At 46.3% G+C, this 22,360-nt stretch overlaps 1 protein-coding gene across 2 annotated transcripts; it reads left to right on the forward strand.

Annotated features, from left to right (window-relative positions):
- Positions 1–1,493: 1,493 nt before the first annotated feature.
- MICOS10 (mitochondrial contact site and cristae organizing system subunit 10) lies at positions 1,494–14,793 on the forward strand. Of its 2 annotated transcripts, none has more exons than XM_065738131.1 (4): positions 1,494–1,586; positions 11,092–11,139; positions 11,482–11,591; positions 14,541–14,793. In XM_065738131.1, exons 1-4 carry the CDS (start codon positions 1,499–1,501, stop codon positions 14,547–14,549), a joined length of 255 nt encoding a protein of 84 aa, XP_065594203.1. In that variant the 5' UTR covers positions 1,494–1,498; the 3' UTR covers positions 14,550–14,793. The 2 variants fall into 2 exon arrangements, with proteins under 2 accessions (XP_065594203.1, XP_065594202.1); XM_065738130.1 differs by lacking the exon at positions 14,541–14,793 and adding an exon at positions 11,912–12,045.
- Positions 14,794–22,360: the final 7,567 nt, after the last annotated feature.

Below are 22,360 nucleotides of genomic sequence, written 5' to 3' on the forward strand. Positions count from 1 at the left end.
CATCTAAACAATTACACTGAACAATTCCATCTCCTTAGAAGGGATTTAAAGCATCAGGTTCCTGACACAAGGCTGTCAAAATACTGCAAGACCCATTACAGAGCAATATGACCCTTTATAAATCGTCTTACAGCCCAACAGCTCACTGCCACTTCCTTCATCCACGAAGAAACAGTGCATTCCAGCAACTCTGAAAGTCTGAAAACGAGTAAGTGTGAGGTGAGACTACACATTGGCAATAACAAATGCCCAGCACAGGCCAAAGAGAAGATGGTATTTGTGGGTTGTTTTTAAAATATCATTTGCTGGAATTTAAATTGGGGGAAAAAAGAAAAGAATTATCTAGATGCTTCAAATATCTTTTCCCTCCTAATATTTTTCAGAGCTGAGTGTGCCTGGAAACAGGAGGGTGGAACTGGCACAGTGAGATGCACCACAGGATCAGCAGTTCCAGAAAACACTTCTTCATCTGGTCAGGGAAAAAACTGCTTGATGCTGCTGGTATTTTTATAAGCAATTTGATGCATGGCTCTATTTTTGATACTGACCCCAGCATGAAGTGATGCGAGTACAGTGGATGGAGGCACCATCTACAGGGAAAAAAGATCTGCCTTCTCCAGTGAAAACTTTTAAGGCAGCAATGGTTTGAGTTAACCATGTACTTTCCAACAGCTTTTTAAAAAAATCAGATCATTAACTAAGTAAAAACAAGAGCCAATTGTGAACATTTCATGTTTTGCTGTGGTGAAGGGAATTAATGCGTTCCATCATTGCTCTTGATCAAGAGCAGTTACACCTTTAAGGTAAACCAAAGAGCACATTTTCTTTCACAAATTATTTTCTTTCTGACGATACTCAGCTGTTTTTCCCACATAAGGGAACAGGCTGTAGGGCTGAGGCTGGCCTTAAGGAGGCAATGCCTAGGGCAGCAATAGGAGCTGGTAACTGCTTTCTGCTCACACCTGTACCTCATTTCAGACCCTGAGGAGATGCTGAAGACAAGAGCCATGCAGGATGAAGGTCCTCTTGAGAGTCTTGCTGTGGAAATGGCCGTCTGTGGGATGAAACGAACACTGTGACCACCAGAGATAGGGCCCTACACCAAAAAAGGGCTGTCACCAACTAGAGTTTGGAGGGAAGCAGCTCTGTTGGGTGTGCCCTGGCTACCTGATGGGTCTGACGCCTCACAAGGGCACAGCAGGAGCCCTGGACGAAAAGACAGGGCTCAAGGGGGGGCAGGAGCTTCGGGGCCGGGCGCTGTGGGGAAGAAGAGACTTTTAGGGCCGGGCGCTGTGGGGAAGAAGAGACTTTTAGGGCCGGGCGCTGTGAGGATGTGCGGCCTTGAGTAGCACAGCCGCCATCGCGCCTTCCCGCCGGTAACCTTGACAACGGCCCGAGTGCACTCTCGCGAGCTTTCCTTTGCCGACTCCAGCCCGCGGCGGAGAGTCTCGCGAGATTTGCTGTGAGGCGGAGGAGGAGGATGAGGAGGCGCGGCCTGATGTGGGAGGGGACTGCCAAGATGGCGTCGGAGGGAGAGCTGGGCAGGAAGTGGGACCGCTGCCTAGCGGACTCCGCCGTCAAGCTGGGTAAGGGCGGGGAGGCCCGGCGCAGGAGGAGGGCCCGGGGAGGAGCGGCGGCATCGGCAGCGGCTCGATGTGTGGCCCGGGGGTGTACGTGCCGCAAGCCGGCTGGCACCGTGGTGCGGCCGTGCCCGGCGGGAAGGGCCCGGCCAGGTGTCCCCCTCCGGGCCCAGCCTGGGCCGCTGAGGAGCGGGCGGCACAGCGAGGGGCCCCGCGGTTCCGTCCTCACCGAGAGGGCCGAGAAGCGGAGCGGCTGGAGTAGAGCCCCGCAAGGTGACCTTGGCCGCGGGCACAGACCCCACTGGGCCCGCTGCTGTGCCCCCGCGCTGCTCCGCACGGCCTGACCCCGCCTCACCGCGGGCTGATGGCGGAGGGTCGGGTTTGACCTCTGCTCTCGCTCTTGGTGTTGAAGGTGAGTGGTGTCTGTGAGAATACCATCAGTACCGAGCCCTGCTGGCCGTTGCCGCATCCATCCCTGCCGCCACCTCGGTTTTTCCATGACAGAAATTTGGGATTAGAATTCCGTGTGTGCAGAGCTCAGTGTGTGAGGTGGGCTGTGTTTATTAAAAGCAGTACGTGGCGTGGCACGCTGATAGCTTTGGTATGTGCTACGTAGTACAGTGTGCACGCTTTGACATTGAGCTTTCTGGCATCCCAGCTCTGCACACAGTTGCACTTCTTTAAGAACATCTCTCCTTGTTTTCTTTCTGCGTATTTGTCCGTACAGTTAGGACCATGCACGTGTCTACAGCACTTCACAAGTGCAGCAAACCACTGGTAACATTTCACATCAGCCTGGAAGTTGTGTGAGCCATCAGAGCTTGTTTGTGTGGTTTGGTGATCTCCACGTCACTGTAGTTCAGATAGTGCAGTTGTGGCTTTGTGAAAAAAAACAACATGGTGATGTAGCACTTTGGGATGTGGTTTAAGGGGCAGTGTTGGTGGTAGGCAGAAGGTTGGAGTGGATGATCACAGGGGCCTTTTCCAACCTTAATGGCAGGAGTGCTCCAAAACCAATCTTTAAATGCTCTGTATGGAGTGAGATGTGTCTGACATGGGAGGTGTGGGTGCCGTGTTGGTGCAGAAGCCTTTTTTTTAGGAACATAAATAATATCCATGAAATGTGAATGTTTATCTCTTGTTGCTCTAGCGGCCTTAAGCTTGAAAGCTGATGAGGAACTTGGGGCTTTAGTTGCCTAATACTTTTCCATTAGAAAAGATGTTTAATAATTTTGAGTAAACTGAAACTTCCATTGTTTATAACAGGCCTTTGAAAAGTGTCAAGTGCCCTGGAGCGATGTTTTGTCTTCTGAAATTCTATTCAGGTTTGCCTGACAAACATATCCAGATATGTTTATGTTTCCATACCATTGGTGGCTTTATCATAAAATATTAAGTATGCCAAATTATAAACAAGAGCTTGTTCCATGTTGCAGCTGTACATGTACGAGTCCTCTGTGGGAAAGCCTCCCTGGGAGGCTGGAAGAAGCATATTCAGATTTGGTTGTGATGCCGTGTGTCTCTTTATCAGATCTTTTGTTATCAGTTGGTGTTTTCTTCTGTCCTAAAGTGGTGATGAAGGAAATAGGACGTACTTAGAATTTCTGCACCACAGCTCGAGGATTCCTGCTTCTTGCCTTCACAATGGCATTAAGTAGAGGTCTAAGTAAAGTTCAGATTTGTCAGTGCATTGCCCCAGAAGGCCAGATGTGTTATGCTCTTTGATTGTATCCTTAGCTCTCCTTCTCCTCATTTGCAATAGGTTTGTTGTTGTTTTCTTTAGTATCTACAGCAGCCTCTTTTATGGCAGTGATGGCAGATGGACTCACTGTTAGCTTTAACTGTAACACCTCAGAAGGTGCTTCATATTACAGTTGGTAGTGATGATGCTGGCTTTGAAAAGGGACATGTCTTGGGCAAGTTGTTATCCTAGTACTGGCAACAACAACTCAGATTATCTCAGCTGGAACGATGATTTTCCCTGCAAGCATTCAAAAACTTGCATGGTTGTGATATTTGGGTTTTTTGGTGACGTTACTTCTGTGTTGGAGTCTCCAATAATCTCTCAGAGGTGGTTGTTATACTGGAAAGGAAATGGATGAACTTGAGAATTTTGTCAGTTATGTGAGATGCAGAAATTGACCAACTCCTCGCTGATTTGTTGGGTGCTGGCTTCCTTCCTGTGCTTTCCACCACATTTGGAGTATTTGAGCAAGAAGGACCTCCTGAGCCAATGGCTGGGAAAAAGTGAACCTTGTGGTTAGCTCTGCACTTTCCCATTTCAGATACTGTAAAGATGGGCACAGGGTTTCTGATCCTTGCAAGTGTAATTGTATTCCAGATTCTGAGGACTGTACAGACCAATAACTCCTCTGAATTAATACAAGGGATGAAGGTATGGAGGTGGCAGAGGAGAGAACCTTCAGAAGCAAAAGTATTTTTTTTTAATAATAGCTGTGGAGCAAATGCAGCCTGTCGTGTCTTGTAGTATTAGTCTGTCAGACTTCCCACTGGTTTCTTAAAACAGTTTTTGTATTTGGCTAAGTTGTTTGTAGTTGTGCTGTACTGTTTTAGTTGGAGATGTCCTACCCCTAAAACGTCCAAAATACATACTTATCTTAAGGTGTATCTTTTGAAATCCAATATTATATTTTTGACCTCTTGGTCACTACTTGTATGTATCTCGTAATTCAGTATTAAGTCTTTCTTTTTTTCCTGTACAAAACAGACCTGTTGTCAGGTCTAGTGAAGACAGGGTTTCATTTCAAAGAGCTGGATACTTTAAGCCACTGTGTAAAATGTCAAAACATGGTTAAATGGGGCTTGTGGAAGGAGACTGACGTATTTATTTTGCTAACGATGAGGATGAGTGGAAATCTGGCTGCAGCCACAGTGTTTTGTGCATGGTGGGCTGGTTTGCATGCTGTTGGCCAACCAAGGGGCTTCTCTGATGGGCAGTGCAGATCATGCTGACTTTGGCTTTGCACAGGTCCCAACTGAACTGCTTCCAGCCCTGTTGTTTAAAGGGTTTTGGTTTCAGTGCTGCTTGTGCTTTCTCTTTGTTTTTTAACTAAGTGATAGTTTTTGCCTCTTTATTTAGAAAGACAGCTACTTGTAAAAGACTGGCAGAGCTGTTTTTCTCTGTTAGGCTATAATTTTGGGCAGATAGATAGGATGTGCTATTTCCAGGATGTATGTAAGTGGAGGTGGCATTTGTATGCTCATGTGTTGCTTTGCTTTGGAACAGTTGTAGTTTTACATGATTAAATGCTGTAATTTACCTGTAAACCAAAGATAATCCAGGAAAGCTGTTTGCTTTTTGGCTCGTATCTTCAGTTGCTGTGCTGGCATCAGTTTTTTGGGGGGTTTTGTTGTTGGTTTTTGTTTTGTTTTTTTTTTTCAGAAGAAAAATGTTTTGAAGTATGACTGTGTTTGACCAAGTTTCAGCCTGGAAGCTTGTAAAGAACTCAGTAGAGCAATGTCCATTTTCATCTAATCCTCTGTTTTGACATCTGAAAATAAAATGCTTCTAATTCCCATTTAATAGGAATTTTTTTAAGGGAAGAAGGCACTTTCAATTCTCCTGCAACTGTTACATGATTTCTTCTGGCTTGCATCATCTTGCCTGCTTCAATAGCTGTTTCTGTTAATGGCAGGGGTAAGATTGTATTGTTTGTGTCATTCCCCAGATTGAATTTGTCAGAAAGAGTCATTGTGTGGATTGCGGTGTCAGTATTTTTAAATAATCCTTCTCATGGTTATGAACAGGACTAAGTCAGTCTATATAATGATAAAACTTGATTATGCTTTCTGAAAACTGGATTAGACTTTGTCTAAATATACAGAAATCCTGAGATTCCTATTTTGAAGGGGGGGTTTTTGTTGTTTTTTTTTTTTCCTCTTGGCAATTGTGATGTGCCATTTAGTTTCAGCTACCAGTAAAAAGGTTTGTTTTTCATTTGGGAATTTGGTTTTAATGCTGGAGAACACAAATGTTATGCATGCACATAACTGCATTATTATGTGCCTTTGTTTGTAACCCCGAGTTCTTTTCCTTCCTCTGCAAGGTGGCAGCTGGTGGTGCTGTGTTTTGCTCGTGCCATGAGCTGTAAGCAGTGCTGGGGATACCCTGCTGGTCCCTTCCTCCAGCAGCTTCTGACAGTACTTGTGGTGTGCCAGGAAGCCCTAAGGAAGAGCTGTGACCTCTGTGTGATACTGCTGCCATTTAAAACCCCCAGACTATGTAAGGTCTGCTCTGCTGGAAATGAATGCAGAGTGCACTGACTTTCTCGTCCTCTGCATTAATGCATTGTGCCAGCTGTGCCTTTTAGGGAGTTGGCACATGGGAGCACTGTCCAGCAGAAGGGAACTCCTGCCAAGTGATGTCCTAAATTAATCATTAGGTCCGTGCGATGTGATAGCACTACATGGGAACAACTCCTTGTTCTTTGAGACATCATATTCTGCCTGAATCAGGGCTGCTGGTACGCTTTGGGTAAGAGTAAATTGTTAGGGAGGGATTTGAGAAGAGTTCAGGCTTCTTTTTGGAGCACTTGGACTAAGTGATGCCATCTTGGCTCCTTGCTCTACGTTGTCACTGTTCCTTAGCAGTGCTGGTAGACATCAGTAATGGTCCGTCTGCACTGGGTGGGTGTGAAGGAGCATGGCTGCCAGAGAGTGCAGCCCTGATTCGTGTCTAAAAGCTTGATGCAGTATTAAGAAGATCCTTTCTGCTGGCTAGATTATTCACAGAGCTGCTTTTTTCTGTTCTCCTTACCCTCTAAAAGAGGGAGGGAGGAAGTGTGCATGCCTTCTTGTCTCATTTGCCTGCGTGGGGATGAAGAGTTTCTTCTCAGGCTCCGAGATTGAGTGGCTGTGACCATGAAGGAGGTCATGGGCTAAACATGATACTCCCTGCTGCACTCAGTCTGTGTGCAGAAGTGCTGATGTCTATCTGAGGTCTGCATCTGGGCAGAGGTTGAACTGCAGGAGTGCTTAAGGGTGAAAGTGGCCCCTGAGAGCATGTCAGCATTTTCACATCATATGGGTATTTGGGTATTTTTATTCTGTCTTTTTAAGTGTTCTGTGTTACTGCAGTCAAATGCTATAAGAAAACAAAACACACTTTTTCCAGCTTCTTCGAGTGCTCGGGATATAGTTTCACTATGTTTTCTTCTAGTGTCCTTGCTCGTTTTTCTGTCTGCAGTGTAAACAGTCCACACGACAGGGGAGATGAGAATGAAAGCTTGAAGGTTGATGTTTGAAGCAGATCTGACTCCTGCCACAAAAGACCTAGCTACAATTGCTAGCTTGGAATTAATTTTCTCTTGGTAAATCAGTGGTTGTGTGCTCTCAGATTTCAGCTGATGCAAAGCCCTGCCTTGTAACTGCTCCGCTGTGCAAAGAAGGCTCCCTTGTGCACAGTGGTTATCTATGTACATTGTCAGTGGTTTTTATGAGCAAGATGGGGGAGATTGGGATAGGACATCCTACAGCAGGAGGGAAAGGGTACTTTGTGAGTTCCCTGTTTGGAGTGCCTTGATTTTTCTTAAGTACTGTGAAGCAGATTCTGCTGCTGAGCTGCTGCTCAGGCCTGTGGGTGAGGTCTGCCATTAAGCCTCAAAGGTGATACTGTCTCTGTCTCCAGACACCAACTGATCTGTGTAGATTTTCTTGATCCTAATGGAAGCTTTCTAGATGGGAATAAGTCTCTGCTAGAACAAGTCCTTCACTGCTTCTGTTGAGTCTAGTCTGTATGGATTTGTTGCTTTGTTAAAGCAGGAAGCCAAATTCCAGCAGTTGCTTCCTCATTTTACTGTAGTCCCTTAGTTCTAAGTGTAAAATAACAGGATCTGAAGGACAGCCCGAAGCTTTGTGTTCGGGAGAGGAAAATCATCTGATGACCAAAAAAAAACCAACAAAAACCAAACCCAAACTATTAAGTAACTCAAAAACTTCCAGCTGCTATAGTAACAAGGACACACTGCCAGATGTCAGCAAGCATTTTAATCCATCTATTTTCCAGCTATTGGAGAAAAGGCTGCCTAGGTGTGGCAGCCTTCATAGCTGCTTGGACAACCTAGGAAAGAATTGTGTGGTGTCACTGCTGGAGGCACTGTTGATTAACTTTATAGGAAGAGCTTTTCCCAGATGTTCTTGTGGGGGCAGGAGCCCCTCCTGAAGGTCTGTGCTTCTCTACGAGACCCTTTTATGATGTCCTGTTGGGTGTATGGCGCGTGCTCTTCTGTGTGTTACGTTGATTTGAGGTACCGTGACATTTTTCTTGGAAGGTGTGTGAGCCAAAAAAGCAGAAATAAAAGTTTCCGAGCGTGGGCTCTCTGCCTCATACCAGTTCCATGTGGCTGTGCCCATCCGTGCAGCAGAGTGCAGTGTTGGCAGAACCACCCTGTCCTCCGCTGACACTGACTGTAAATGTGTTTAAGCTGAGTTGATAGATGTAGGGTGGAAGAGGCTGTTTTCCTAGTTAAACATTTTAAACTGTCAGAGGAGGTGAAAAATGTGTTGTACCCTTTCCTGTGGCCTTTTCCTCCAAAGAGCCTGTCATGCAAGAGAGGGAGGGGAAATGTGCCCAGTGTGGCTCAAGCTCTCGGCTTTTCCATGTTCGTTTGTTTTTATTGTAAGGTAAACCTTTCATGTTTTATTGTTCTAAAGCTCGAGCCTGGCCTAGAGGTGCTGATCTTTAGTAGAAACAGCTGCAGACCCAGTGTCCCCTGGTCAGGTGGGAGGCTCTTTGAAGCAACACGTTGCCTCTTTAAAAGGAAATCGAGCATGTGAGAACTTAAACCTGTGAAACTCATCAGGGGCTCTGCCATTGTTTATCTCTGGTGTAACTTTATATAGAATTAAAGCAAAATGCATTACTTCCCTTCCAAGAAAAGATGGTTCAGCTCCCCCTTGGACTCGGAGATGCAGGAAATGACCACATAACCACAAATACTTTCTAGTGGAACGAAGATGAGTGACAAACTGTCCACAGAAATTGATTCTTAACCAGATGGGCTGAGAGGGGTAATGTAGCTAAAGGTTCTGGTGTGAAGTTAAAACCAATGTTTAAACCAACCAAGAAAAGAGCAAATGTTATATAAGCAGTGGTTTCATGAGAGAGCAGATCTGAGCTCCTCTTACTGATTGGGGCGTTGGGGTCAGCCACAGCTTTCAGCACAGGTTGTTGCCTTTCCTAACCAAGAAATGAAATGAGCCTAACTGCTTTTGGGAACAGGCATGCTAATGAATTTCTTTCTGGGCTTTGTTTCTCAGGATTCCTTCTTGTGCAGAAAACAAACAAAACCAACCCCACAACATATACAGGAGTAAAGCTGACAGCTAATTTCTCTGTAGTGTTTTCACTACCTAAAGCAAGGCCTACAGTGTACTTACCTTCCAGGCCAGTAGGATGGAGTGATAGCATCTAAAACTCCCACTTTGCATTTCATTGGAAAGAGAAATTCCATCAGGAAGCAGCACCAGTGACATCTGTGCAGAGCCCTGTGTCACATCTGAAGGAGAGAGGTGAAGAGAACACAGATAATAAAGACTGCTGAATGTGGTTGGAAAGAAAATGTATTAACTGCAGCTGCTTCTCTAGTGTAGCTTTTTTAAGACAAGAACGTAACTGGCTTACCACCACGCTGGTAAGAAGAATGTGGGTTTGACTGGTAATGGTGTCTGGAAAATGTGGTGACATTAGAAACTGCTTGGGCTGTGCATTGAGATGATGCAGAGTTTGTCATCCTGTAAATCATTTCTCATTGATTAGCTAAACTGTTTGAATTGGCAGAAGGGATCTTCTCTTGGACTGGGAGCATGGGACCGGTACGGCTCGCTGCAGGACGAGCCTTCTGAGCCAGCACAACGCCTGGTGCCCTCTGAGCAGAGTGTGATATCCTCCAGAAAGTCCAATGGCGACCTGTAGGACAATAGCTGCAAACAAAGGCAGAGTAGCAGTGTGTTGTAGGAAAAGGGAGGCAGGCCAGAGGGCCCAGCAGTTGTTCGTTGGATGGATTCTCGAAGATAGTAATTATCCCTAATAGCATAAACATTCTGCTGGAGCCAGCACCAGCTGTTTTATAGCAGAGGTGCAGGAGGAAGGCTCTGCCTGGGGAGGGGAGCTTAGGGCTTAGTGGGGAACTGCTGTTCTGAGTAATGCGTGATACCTCTTCCAGTCCAAGCAGAAATGCCAGTCCGTGACACAGTCTGAGAAGTTAGCTGTTTATATGAGGATCTCCAGAGTATTGCATCTCTTACTGTCTGAAGTGCAGAAAAAGCCTGAAGCTCTGCTCAGACCTCTGAGCTGCTGAGGCATTTGCTTTTGGCTGTGCAAGTGATCAGGGCGAAAACCTGACCTTCTGTGAAGTGCTGGCTTTCAAAACTGTCTGGGGGAGTTATGGCAGGAGCATGTAGCGGGCGGGAGGAGGTCTTCCCTACCATGGCATGTTTTGTAAGCCTGCTCGGAGCTGCAGTGAGCTGGTAAAGCACTTCCCTCTAGTGCAGTCTGAGCTCATGAGAACGTGTAGTCCAATGACAAAGAGTTTTCAAAGGCAACTCTGGCTGCCAGCTCTTGGTAAGTAGGGATAGTGAAGTCGTGGTGGGAGAGTTAACACGGGGAGAGTTACTCTTTTTTTCTTAAAAATGTTCTTTTCCTTCTGCACCGTATCTGAAATTCTTGTCTTGAGTGGATATAATTAAGGGTAGAATTTAGCTGCTGAACTCAGACTTTTCACTGTTATATTTATTGGGTTTTGAGAGGAATTTTGCAGACTTGCCCAAGTTCTTGCAAAAAAAAAAAAAAAAAATCACACGTGCACCTTCCAAAAAAAGCAAAACTTATTTTTAAATACGCCAGCTGAGTTCTTTAGTGGTGCTGGATAAATGCTTTCAACTGCTGCAGTTATTTCTATATATAGGATAAGGATGTGAAAAGTCACTCATTCCCTTAAATGCATTTAAATATGCTCTGCAATGAATGTTGTGGATGTGAAAGATAAGCAGCCCGGAGCTTGCTTTTCCAAGGTATAGAGTAACACAAAGCAGCAACGTTCTGCTGCCCTCAGGACACACGTTGAAGCAGTTAACGGAGCGAGATAAACGAAATACAATAAGATATTCATCTGCAGAATCTGAAGCTCAGGGACACAATAAGTTTTCATTTAAGTGGTTCTCATTTACTGACAATGAGCCAAATAAATCTTAATTCCACATTGTGGGTTGTGACACAAACTCAGGATGTTTTCCCAAGGGTGAGTGTCTCGTTTGTTTTCTGCTCTTTCTGATAATAAAGTTCTTGCATATGTTAGGTTTCTAATTTGAATGAGCTGCATGCTGAAGAAAGTAAGAATTCTCTGTGTCTGAATTGCTTTTAAGAACACTTCTGTTTGGTGTGCTGAAGTAATGCTGATATTCCTGAGTCAGAACACAGCACGACTGCAAAGAACTAAATCATTTTCCATCCTTGCTTTCTCTTAGGTCTTACTGAGGATTTTTTTTCTTACAGGTGCTGGATTTGGGTTAGGAATTGTTTTCTCAGTCATCTTCTTCAAAAGTAAGTGCATTGCAGTAATCTCATCTGCTTGCTTTCCTAGCTTCTGTCAACCGTAGCTGCAGTTTAAAGCTAAGAAACTTTTGAGGCATGTGGAACTTAATCAACATGTTAAACCAACTCATTCGTTCTGGGTCACGTCTTTTCAGTTGAAATGAAGTTACCAAAGCTTTTAACTGTTGGGGAGCAGAGCTATACGTGGCATCTCTAAACTGCTGCACTCAGCTCAAGTTCTGAAATGCTGTCCCAAATTATTCTTAGTGTTTATGTAACGAAGCTGTCATGTTCATAGGAAATTAATGGCTTTTCTTGGTTTGTACCTTTTCTGTGTGTCTCTTCCCACAGGAAAGACGTGGCCTATTGCATTTGGGTCTGGGATGGGGTTAGGAATGGCTTATTCCAATTGTCAGCATGACTTCCAGTCTCCATATCTCCTCCATGGTAAATTTGTAAAAGTAAGTATCAGTACCAGTTATTAGTAACTGCTAGTAGCTTTGTGTTAGCATTTCATGGTACATCTAGACACTATTTAAATGGATATTTGTTTCACGTGATATGAACTTGTTTTGCTGTGGCAGGGTTGGGTTCACTTGCTTGTTAAAAGTCTTAATTTCACTGTTTAGCAGTAAATTTATTAGACTGAATACACAACATTAGGAGTTCCTGCGAGTAGGTTTTCCTACCATAAGAAAATCCAAGTAATAAAAATAGATTTTAGGAAAGCTAAAAGAAAATTGATAATAATCATAAATTAATAAATTAATTCTGTCTTCAGCCTTTGAAATAGACAGTGTTGGAAGAAAGTGAAAGTCACGTCAGGTAGATCTGCCTGTGGAAGCTGATCAGTGATCTTTGTAGCATGAAAAACACGAATCATTTCTAAGTTCTCATATCTTGTTTCACTGGATAGCGATGTAGTAATAATAATTACAGGACAATTGTACATTTAAAATATTTTTAAAGAGTAATTTGAATGACTTTGGTATAATCACTGACCACACTGGGATAAACATATCTAAAAATAAATTAATTAGTGGGAATTATGTCTACTCACAAGCTGCCTACAGTGCTGTCATGGTGTCCTGAATCCAAAGACCGACTCATTCATATTATTTTCCCATCTTTGCATATAGGAGTCGGGGCTGTTTTTATGGTATCTTATTGTTGCATCTTAAAGCAAAAAGTGGGGGAAGGAGCAGTATTTTGGTCTGCAGAGCAGTACAGAGCGAGAAGCATTGCAGAGATAGCAGTGGAGAGATACCCACCGGGGCAGTGATGGTTGTTTGAGTACTCCAGAAAGTACTGAGGTAAAATGTTCTGCCAGGAACTTTTTGTGGTCAGTAAACAGAATGCAGAAATGGACGCTGTTTCATTTTTCCCTCTAATGAGGGTGACCTGATGGCATTGTTGGGCTTCTTTCCAAACACATCTAATGCATCTAGAGGTGAGAGGTGAAAGGTGAGTCCAGCCCTCCTCAGATTTGTTTGGCAGATGAGCTTATGCCAGCCTTCCGCATCCTTACCAGGTACAGTTATTTGTGGCTGTCTCAGCTGCCCCTAAAGAAAGGGAAATAACAGTAAGCTACTTGAACTACTACTTCAGAAAAATACAGTTTGGATAGTGAAGCAGAGCAACTGTGACTTAGATCCAGCTGATACAACATTGCCAGCTATGGCCCAGCGCTGCTCCAGAATCCAGGTGTCTGTGTATAATTCTTCTGGCCTTGTTTGTTAATGTTGAACTTGCATGAGCTTGCACGCCATCCTGAGCGTATTCCTCCAGATTATGTTCCTAAAAAGAATCTGGAACAAAATGTCTGTAGCTGGACGTGAAGGATGAATGCCCTGCTTCCATGTTCTGAGAAAGCATTGTTCATTCAGTGATGCTCGTTACTAAGGATGTTGAGCAACAGAAAACTGACTTTCAGGTCAGCCTAGTAAGGGATTTTGTTTGGATTAAGGACTAATCTGTGCTTTGGAGCAAGGGTGGTCCTTTGGAGCATGAGGTAATTGAAAGGACACTTCACAGAAGAAGTGCAGCTGCCTGCATGGCACAAGACTAGACAAATAGTTTCCAGCACACTGTCTCCACTAACTTTCTCTGGCACAAAGAGGCTGAGCATGCTGAGAGGGGAGATGTAGATGAAGCCATCTAACGGTTAATGCCATTAATTCTCTCCAAAATGTTGTGTAAAGGATAACGGATCCAGGGCCATCACAACAGAATTATTTCATTTCAGTTGGTTAGGAGCATGGAAAATATTGTTGCATTATCACTCATCTCTTTCTTCCTAGAAAGTACTGTTGTGACTGAAGTCTATAGGACTTCTTTTTCAAAACTTAGGTTCCTTTCTTTCAAATGCTAACTTCTCAGAAGGTGAGATTCTGCAAGAAAATCTGCTTTATTAAGAGGGAAAAATATAATGTGGATCAATGTGAATGAAATGATTTCTAGTTTTGTGAACCTGTCACGTTCCTAAGGTCACAGGATAACACCCAGGCTCACCTCCAGGCCAGCTGAGAGTCAGAGCAGGTTGCCTGGGGCGTTATCCTGTCTGGATTCTTGATTCTTCAGGATCAAGTTCTTAATTCTGAATCCTATGTGAAAATTGAGAGAGGATGGAGAACCGTCATGATACGAATAATCAAGAGGTTTCAAAGTGATGTTGCAGCCAACCTAGCTGTGAATTGGATCATCATTCTGCCCATTCTTTGAGTTAGTAAACTGATCATGGAGCACTAACACCAATTCAAGAGCTGTTCACCTAGAGCAAGAGACTTAAAGTGCAGTAAAACTCTAACCTGTGGTCATAAGATTGAGGACTTTTTAAGTCATGGGATCAAATGGATTTTACTGTGACTTCAGCTGATTTAAAATCAACATCTAGCAATTATTCCAAAGCTTAAAAACAAACAGCTGAGAATTACATGACCTAGATATCATTGCAAAATGAAAGCATATACAGATGAAATACTGTTTAGCATGCATAAAAAAGACAAACGCAACAAGAGAACCCCACCGGAGTACTTTGATAACAGTGTGGATTATATTGATGTACTACAGTAAAAAAGTTCAGCCTTTGGAATCTTTTTCTCCTGCCTTTGTGGCTTTAATTGCTGTCTGATTTCTATTCCATTCCTAAATAGTGAACGTGAGCAGTAATTCTTTTGAAGTGCCCAGATGACCAGAACGAGGCTTATTTGCACAAAAGCGTGGCACGCTGTGGTATGAAAATAGCTGTGTAACTTCTGCCTGTTCAGCTCCTCAGTCCAGCAGGAGATGAAAACGTTAACCTGCCTTCTGGAAATGTCACAAAGCTGAGAGGCTTGCTTTACATCGTGCAGCACCCTCCATGCGAAGAACCCAAATGGCTTTTTAATAATATAAGCCTTCTTACTTTACAGGAACAGTGACTAATGACTGAGACTCACCCCAGTGGGAAGGAAGGAGCAATCAATGATTATTCCTCAGGAATACTGAAGTGCGCCTGGAATAAGCCAACATTCTTCAGTAACCATCACCAGTAACTCTTTATACTCCAACAAACTGTTTCTGTACATGAAACAAAGTTCTGTTTCTTGTTTTGTATCTTGTGTCTGGAAAGTGCAAGGAAGAGCTCTTCTGGGAAATAAATGAAACAAAAAATGGCCTTCTCTGGTGTGCTGTCTGTGTGTGAGCATGAGGGAGAGAGAATGGAAGAAGGGGAGGACTTCATTTTGAGTACCTAGCAGCAGCTGTGACCACCTGGGTAAAGCCTCTGAGTGCTCCTCAGAAATGACAGCCGTGGTGTGTTGCTCTTCACTCTTGAAAGGCAGCCCCATCTAACTCGCAGTTCGAAGCAGCATTCCCACCTCATAAATCACCCTCTAGACCCCTGCTGCTTGTGCTGGTGTTTGGAGGGGAATGCAGATACTCCTGTGTCCTGTTTGTGCAGTTGCCCTTCTAAACTGGAAATTTGTCCTCTCCAAGGAAGCAGAATAGAAAAGAGCAAATCCCAACTGTGTGGTTGCAGCTAGCCAGCGTTGGCCCTTTGTAGCTTTGGGCTGTGGGGTGAGCCAGGCTTGGAGCTTCCCTGGTATGGTGGGTGAGTTAACCAGACCCACATTCTGCCTGGCTTGGAGCTTACATTTCAGGTTTGATTGTTTTTTTCACCCCTCTTCTGCTGGGAGAACGTTTCAGTGTCTGGGAGTGGATCACAAATATTTAAATCTCTTTATTGCCTTGGCAAGGCACTGGTCTAAGTGCTCCCTTCTGTTTTACATTTACCCTACTCCTTGTAAATATTTGTGAGCGTGCAGCTTACTGCTCTACGTCTGACTTGAGGCCTTTGCTGTTTTACTCAGCACAATTCTCTAGCAATTGAGAGGGTTCTCAAGGACTCGGGTTCTTCCTCCAGTGCTTGCTGCGAGGTTAAATGCATAGCTCCTGAGGCAGAAAGGAAATGGGTTGACACGGAGCTCTCCTCTCTTGGAAGCCTGTTCTGCTGCAGGGTGAGTGCAGGCAAACAGAAGAGTGACAACTCCTCTCCAGACAGGGGAGACAATGGAAAACAAGTTGCACAATATTTATTTTTCAGACTGTGCCAAAGAAGGAAGGAGACAAACTGAGGGATGGTCTTTTGAGTTCAGATTGCTGGAGAAGCTCCTTGCCTTGCAGAGCAGTGGCACTGAGACTTGGCCTGGCTGCTGTGGCAGTCCTGCACTCCCACACCCCCCTGTGTGCTTGTGTAAGGATCGTGCACGCTGAAGGAACATGTTGAGCTGTGCTCAGAGTCAACAGAAGCTGGAGAGCTAGCCTAGAGCAAGGGACTTGTGAAATAAAATTGCTTTCATGCCAGAGCAGCGTTAAATTCTGTCAAAGCATGATACCATCCCGGGCCAGTGCTTGAGCATGTCCTTGTTTTTCCACCTCCTCCCTCGCCGGACTGCATTCATCCATCAGGTCAAAACAGCTTATTGGAAACAGGATCTCTTCCCAATTTTGAATCATTTTATCTGGCCCCAATTTTTAATTGGAACTATGTACTTTGGAGTCATAGCTCCTCTGTGGTTTGGAAAGTGTTTTTATTGAGTTCTGTGCATGTGTGCTGCAGTGCTAACAGCCTGGGAAGCCAACAGCTTCAGCTGGAGAGAAGAGCATCAACGTGGGTAAGAAACAAGAACCAAAAGTGGCAGTGACCCTCAGAGCGTGACATCAGTGTGCAGAAAAGCTTTAACCACTGTTGAGTTATTCAGTGAGAAGTTCATGCTTTTGTTCTGCACAGCTGCCTTGCTTCTTGTTATTTTTATTGATATGTATTTTATAAATATATACCTACATCTCCAGTGCACAGTCAGCCTGTATCTGTTTTGGTTTGATTAAAATTGTATTATTCAAAGCCTGTTTTTGAGCCTGTCCATGGAAGCTGTACATAACTCCTTGTGGGGGACAAACCTGCTTCCCTCTATGAGAATGAGACCGTGCAGTCCCTAACTGAGGTTGGAATAGGAACGGTTTCCTGCTGCTTGATTTCTAATTACATAAATGGAAGGGGAAAAAGTGGAAATTCGAAGTACCAAATGGCACGTTAAATTTAGTATAATACACTCATCTGGAAACTATCACATTTTTCCTTCTTTCTTAAGCCTGCTGAAATCATTGCTTCGTCTGACTGTAGTGTGATTTGGATCGGCACCAAGAAGTGCAAGCAAGATAGGCCCAAAATGTCAGGTGTCCCTACCCAAAACGTAATGACACCTCCCAGTGAAGAAGTCACTGTGTCACCCTGGTGTCATTTTAATAGGAAAATGGTGAGTATGCAGTGAATAAAGAAACCTTATCTGGGAAAAGGAAAGGAAAAAAAAATAGCTGTTTGCTGAATGGAACTGGTCCTGAACATTGAACAACTCCCTGAGTGCTCAACTGGCCACAAATCTAACTCTTAACAGCTTGATTAGATGTCTGCCGAGGCCTTGGGATGGATAAACAAGTCACGGAAAGCAGAGACTGCAGGAAAAAAAATATCAAGCTGCTTTTCTGTTGTTTATGTGAGTGCTTCGTGTTTGATCAAGATACCGTCATCGCTTTTATTTCAGTCGTGCTGAGGAGCCCTTGCCAAGATCAGGACCTTGCTGTACGTGGTGCTGCACACACAAGTGAAAAGTGGGCTCTGCCCTGGAGAGTTTACAAAGTAAACAGATAGGATTAAGGGGGGGTGAAAAAGGTTTGTAGTTCCCGCTGTCGAAGTGGGGGATGCTGTAGCCAAGGCTATTGATGGGTCTTGAAGGGAATGTCTCATGCTGCTGGGGCTCTGATTCCAGTCTTGAGCCATTGCCTCCATCAGCCTTCCTTTCTGAGTGTTGTTTCACTTGGCAGGTCGTGGAGCCCCAGGGGAAGGCTGCCCTCTTCAGAGTCTGCGACACTGCGGAAGGTATGTGGTGTAACTTTGCTATCCTGACATTGCCTCCAGTCCTTCATAAAAAATACCTGATAAATTAGGAGTTCTGTTTTACTGTCCAGTGAGTGAGTGTTCATACACCGAGATCCTCAGTACTGAGTTTGGTGTAAACTTGTGTGTGATAAGCAGATACTGAAATGTATTCCCAGCTCTTTGCATCATGGCCACATCTGGAATACCCTCTCATGGAATAGGATGTCCCTGAGTCAGGTACAGGTAACCTAAGCATGGTTCCAGAACGTGGTCACTGCCATTGCAGAGCCACCTTAAAGATGAACTTAAGTAATGGAGGGGGGAGATAAACAGCAGCCCATAGATCCCAATGGGAACAAGGGACCCACAGATATGGGGTGGGACCCATAGGACCCAGAATAAAAGGGGTAACCCACAGATATCCCAAGAGGAATGGGAGGAACCCATCCCAGCAAGGCGTTGGTTGCTCAAGTGTGGAAGTGCAGTGGTAACGGCATCACTCTTCTCTTCCAGGGGGTTCGTAAGGGTGATTCACTAAGGAGATAGAATTGGTTTTCAGGAGTTTCTCATTGGGTTCTTCTGCTTTAGCTAGAACGGAGAGGCTCACGTCAGAGCTGGACAAGATGCAATTGTTGACCTGCTCAGAAGACCCTTTTGTTTTCAGAGGCACTGCTGACCCTTTTGCTCTGGGCTGCCTGGGTTTTGTCAGCTTTCCTTCCTACCACACACATCCTAACAGTACGAAGTGGACAAACTTTTCCTTTCTTTTCCTCATCTCCCACTCCACCTCTGCCTTTGTAAAAGGGACTGGTACAAATTCTGGCACGCCAACGCCAGTAGGCAGCTGTATGCAATGCGTACAGTGTCTTCACTGCTCTGATCGTCCAGCCTATAGCCCACCCACACTGAAACACTTAACTGAGACCAGCTAAAAGGGAACAGAGTTTATGGAAATTCAGCTGTGGATCTCTGCTTCTCTGGTGACTTGTGGCTGTCAGCACTTAGCTGTACTGCGCTGCGAGCCGTTCAAAGCTGGAGATTCCTGGTGGTGGTGGACACCCACCTCCTGTTGCTTATAAAGATGCTGAGAAAGTTGTTGGTGACTAATAAATCACTCGTCATCTATGGTCTTTATTGGTCCTGCTCGTAAAGACTCCAGCTCTGGGGTTAGGAGTGTGTATCCCTTGCTGGAAAAGGTCATGCCCTGATCAGTTCAAATTCAGTTCATAAATCTCTTGTTATATGAAGGAGTGTGTTTCTTTTTAGGAGTTTAAGATAGAGTATTCTTCCTCCCCCTCAGTGCTGCATTTGAAGTAGCAGTGACTAAAAGCTTAACCCAAGACCCTTACTAATCCCATGAGCCATGTGTTCCCGGAGGATTTAGGAGTCCAGTTGTGATAGACAGCACCTTGGTTTTGTCCCATGCAGGATGGAAGCAGCGATATTTCCCCCACTTGGCCGTGGCTTTGAGCCCTGCTTCACTCAGAGGTGAGATCCAGCTCTTTGAGGACGCCAGAAGGATGAGGTACAGGTGCAAAAACGGCCAAAAAGGTCCTTGAACAAATGAGCAAACATCAGGAATGTGCGCTGAGAGAAGCCCTTCCTCTTCTTACAGCTGTGGGAGGTGTCTGGATTAAAACACGGAGCTGACTTCATGGAAGGGAAATAAAACAAACAGGACCGGGGTTTACCAACAGGGAGAGGTACCATGAGGAGCAGTGAGGCTGAAGCGTGACCCCTGCAGCTGGGAGTGCAAGCAGTGTGGCTGGGGTAAGCTCAGGAGTGGGTGGGTTTTTCAACTCTGAGTGCCTGCAATGCAAGTTACAGCACTCAACATGGGAGTAGCTGGGTGAAGTCTAATGACCTGTAGCACACACACGGATTCGCAGCAGATGATCTAACTGCTCGTGTTGGCCACAAGCTCCAGCAAACCTCCACGGCTGCAAAGGTTGAGTGCATTGTTCTGATCTCTGTGCCATGGCTCAGTCTGCTGTGAACTACACACAAACTGTTGAGCTCGAGGACGCTGTTTGTTGGACGCTCCCTGAAGATGTCCCTGGTGTGCTTCTCCGATGTCAGAGCACCTATTTCTGTGCTGATCATGACTGCTTTGTTCTCCCAGCTCCTCCCTTTTGCCTGTTTTCTCTTCCTTGGTTTTGTTTGAGGGAATAGCTGATGGTGTGTGCTTTTTTTTCCCCTTTCCTTCCAGGCACAGGGCCCGCTTTTTTTTTTGTTTATTTCTCTCTGAAGTTTACGTGGTGTTGTGGGCAATCAGTTGAGAGCTGGGGAGTGTCAGGTGTCGATAAATGCATCTTTGGATGATGGACATCAGCCTGGGGCTGCAGGATCTGACCTTACTGGGTTCTCCTGTGCCCCAGAAGTAATTCCCTTACATCTTTGGGAGCATCCTGCTGGGCAGCATGCTTGAGGGCGGCTCGGCTGTGGATTTTATATCCATATTAGGTATAAATAGAGGTGAGCTGGCAGATAGAGAAAAGGTCACTGTGACTCCTGGGAGCATAGGATGAGCCTGTAATGGTTTAGCTGAGGCTTCAGTGTTAACTCTTGTCATGCAGTGGTCTGTTAGAAAAATTAAAAGCAGAATAGTGAAAAATGGCTCAGACCTCCTGGCATGCCGAGGAGAGCAATGACAAGCTGAGATTTCTGGCTGTGTCCCCTGGCAAGCTGTGCTCAGCTCCTCACCAGCTGCTTCACACGCTCCGGGGCAGGAGGGGAGGGAGGGAATGAGAGCAGATTGCTCAGGGTCCCACGTTTTGGTGAGGTTAGCAGCCACATCCTTGAAAATACAAAAAAAACTCCTGCTATCCCCTTTAGGACAACATCTGCATTAACCTCTGCGAGGTGCGGGGAGTGGGAGAAGAGCAGTCCGAGCTGTCAAGACGATCCCTGCAGACAGGGGTTGAAGAGAAGAGTTGTGCGTGACCTGAGCTGCTGGGGAAGCAAGAGAGGGAGGGACAGAGGGGCCTGGCATGGCTGCGAGCAGGAGCAATTGGGCAAGGTGGAAAGAAAAGCAATTAAACACACTTGGACTTGCTTGCAGGCGGGAGGGGTACTTTGTTTTTTACCCCAGGGTCCCAAAATGCATCGGCACTGCAGAGAAACCACTAATCCCAGTCACCACGGGAAGGGGAGCGGGACTTCCTCGTTCCCTCCTGCGTGCTGAGCGTCGGGACCCCCATGGCAGGAGGGCTGATGGGATTAGAGGAAACAGCTGCCTCGAGTCTCACCCTGCAGGAGCTCACATTCCCGGGACTCGGGAAGAGAGGAGCGTCCCGCTGCTGAGCCGCATTCCAGGTCTTTTGCTGAGCCCAGATGTTTTCTAATGAGCTCCATGATCAATCCTTTTCCCTTGCTCCTGAGCACAGACCCTGCCAGCCAGGTCTGCCTGTACGTCTTGCTTTCTGTTGGCCTTCCCAGTTCACACCAGCAAGCCCAGAGCAAGGCACTGCAACTCACGCCTTCCTGCTGCCCCTACGCAGCGGGCTCGGCTGTTACCCTCAGCTGCACTCTGCCGGAGGTGGCTGCTCCGGATCCCCCCACAGCTGAACCTGTTCTCCTCCAGCCTCCTTTAACTGTTACAAAGCCAGATGTGCTGCGTGCAGTCGAGCTGAGGTGACTGAAGAGCAATTCCTTCGCCGGCACAGACGCCCTCATCTCCCAGCTGCCCTTCCCTGTGTGTGTTTTCTAGCATCCAGCCACGGGCAGGCCGCCTCGGAATCTGTGCTAAGACACAAATCAAAGCAATCATTTCAATTCAAACTTCCAAATACACCCTGTTCCTTCTCACACCCACAGCTCCCAGTCCTGTCCTGACAAGCGGGCTGCCCCTGGCGCAGTGGGCCTTTGTCAGCGGGCCCAGAACAGCAGTGGCGGGCGAGGGAGGGAAGCTCCTGGAGACCGGAGCGTGGATTCTGCTGCGCCGTGAGCTGTCAGTCCGTGAAGGTGAGAACAGCTCATCCCTGCCAGCATCACCTCCCTGCTCTGCCTCCCCTTCGCTGCGGTGCAGCCCCTCCAGCCAGCATCCGTCTGAATGACACCTACAGGTTCTGCATGGCATAAAGGAGGGGGAAAGCGTTGGCCCGGGGCTCTGACAGCCTCTCCGCAGCTCCCCGCACCCCCCAGCCAGCGAGCCGTGTCGTGAGCACCTCTGCCTGCTTCTGCTGACACCAGAAAACCTGCGGCCGTGCTGCCCCGCCTCGCATTCACAGACGGCCGCGTTTCCCTTTCTGCTGCTGGGATGTTTGCAGCGCAGGAACACCGTGAATTGTAGGAAGCGGTGAGCGAACCGCAGCCCGGGTTACAGCCCGGCCGAGACCCCACGGAACCATCACAGTACGGAGCTGTGTGTGGTGCATCTCATCCTGCTGCCCGTGCTCGGTTGCTCTGTGGCTGCTCGTGCCTCCAGATGATGGCTTTCTGTTATCCATGGACCTGAGAAGCTGCCTCCAAACCTTCTGTCTGCTCCTTCGTCGCTCAGAATACGACATCCCCGAGGGCAGGGCTGAGTCCAAAGCCCACGACGGGCTCTGTGATGCAGAGGGGGAAGGAACGGGGAAACGGAGCTCAGGCTGCCAACAGCAGCGGGGGAGAAAGGCGGCTCCTTTGTCTATCGGTGGCCCTGGTGGGGCTGAGCACTTTGGGGTTGATTCCAGCAGCGATGGAAGTGGGTTTTTGCCATCCTGCTTTCTTCCAGCACCCCATTCCTGGAGCTGGAAGGAACCGAGCGGCACGAAGGCACTGCTGGCAGCCTCCAGCCTCCTCTGCCAACCCCGAACTTCCCTCTCCCAGCACACC

Source organism: Cyrtonyx montezumae, unplaced genomic scaffold (assembly GCF_038088225.1).
Source record: "Cyrtonyx montezumae isolate F1298 unplaced genomic scaffold, pur_monq_1.0 scaffold_21, whole genome shotgun sequence".
In the NCBI taxonomy this organism is placed as follows: Eukaryota; Metazoa; Chordata; class Aves; order Galliformes; family Odontophoridae; genus Cyrtonyx; species Cyrtonyx montezumae.

Excerpts from the sequence above, each read along its gene's own strand:
- MICOS10 (XM_065738130.1), top strand. The coding sequence starts at position 1,499 with ATGTGGGAGGGGACTGCCAAGATGGCGTCGGAGGGAGAGCTGGGCAGG. Across the intron at positions 1,587-11,091 it reads GGACTCCGCCGTCAAGCTGG|GTGCTGGATTTGGGTTAGGA; the intron begins GTAAGGGCGGGG and ends TTTTTCTTACAG. Across the intron at positions 11,140-11,481 it reads CTCAGTCATCTTCTTCAAAA|GAAAGACGTGGCCTATTGCA; the intron begins GTAAGTGCATTG and ends CTCTTCCCACAG.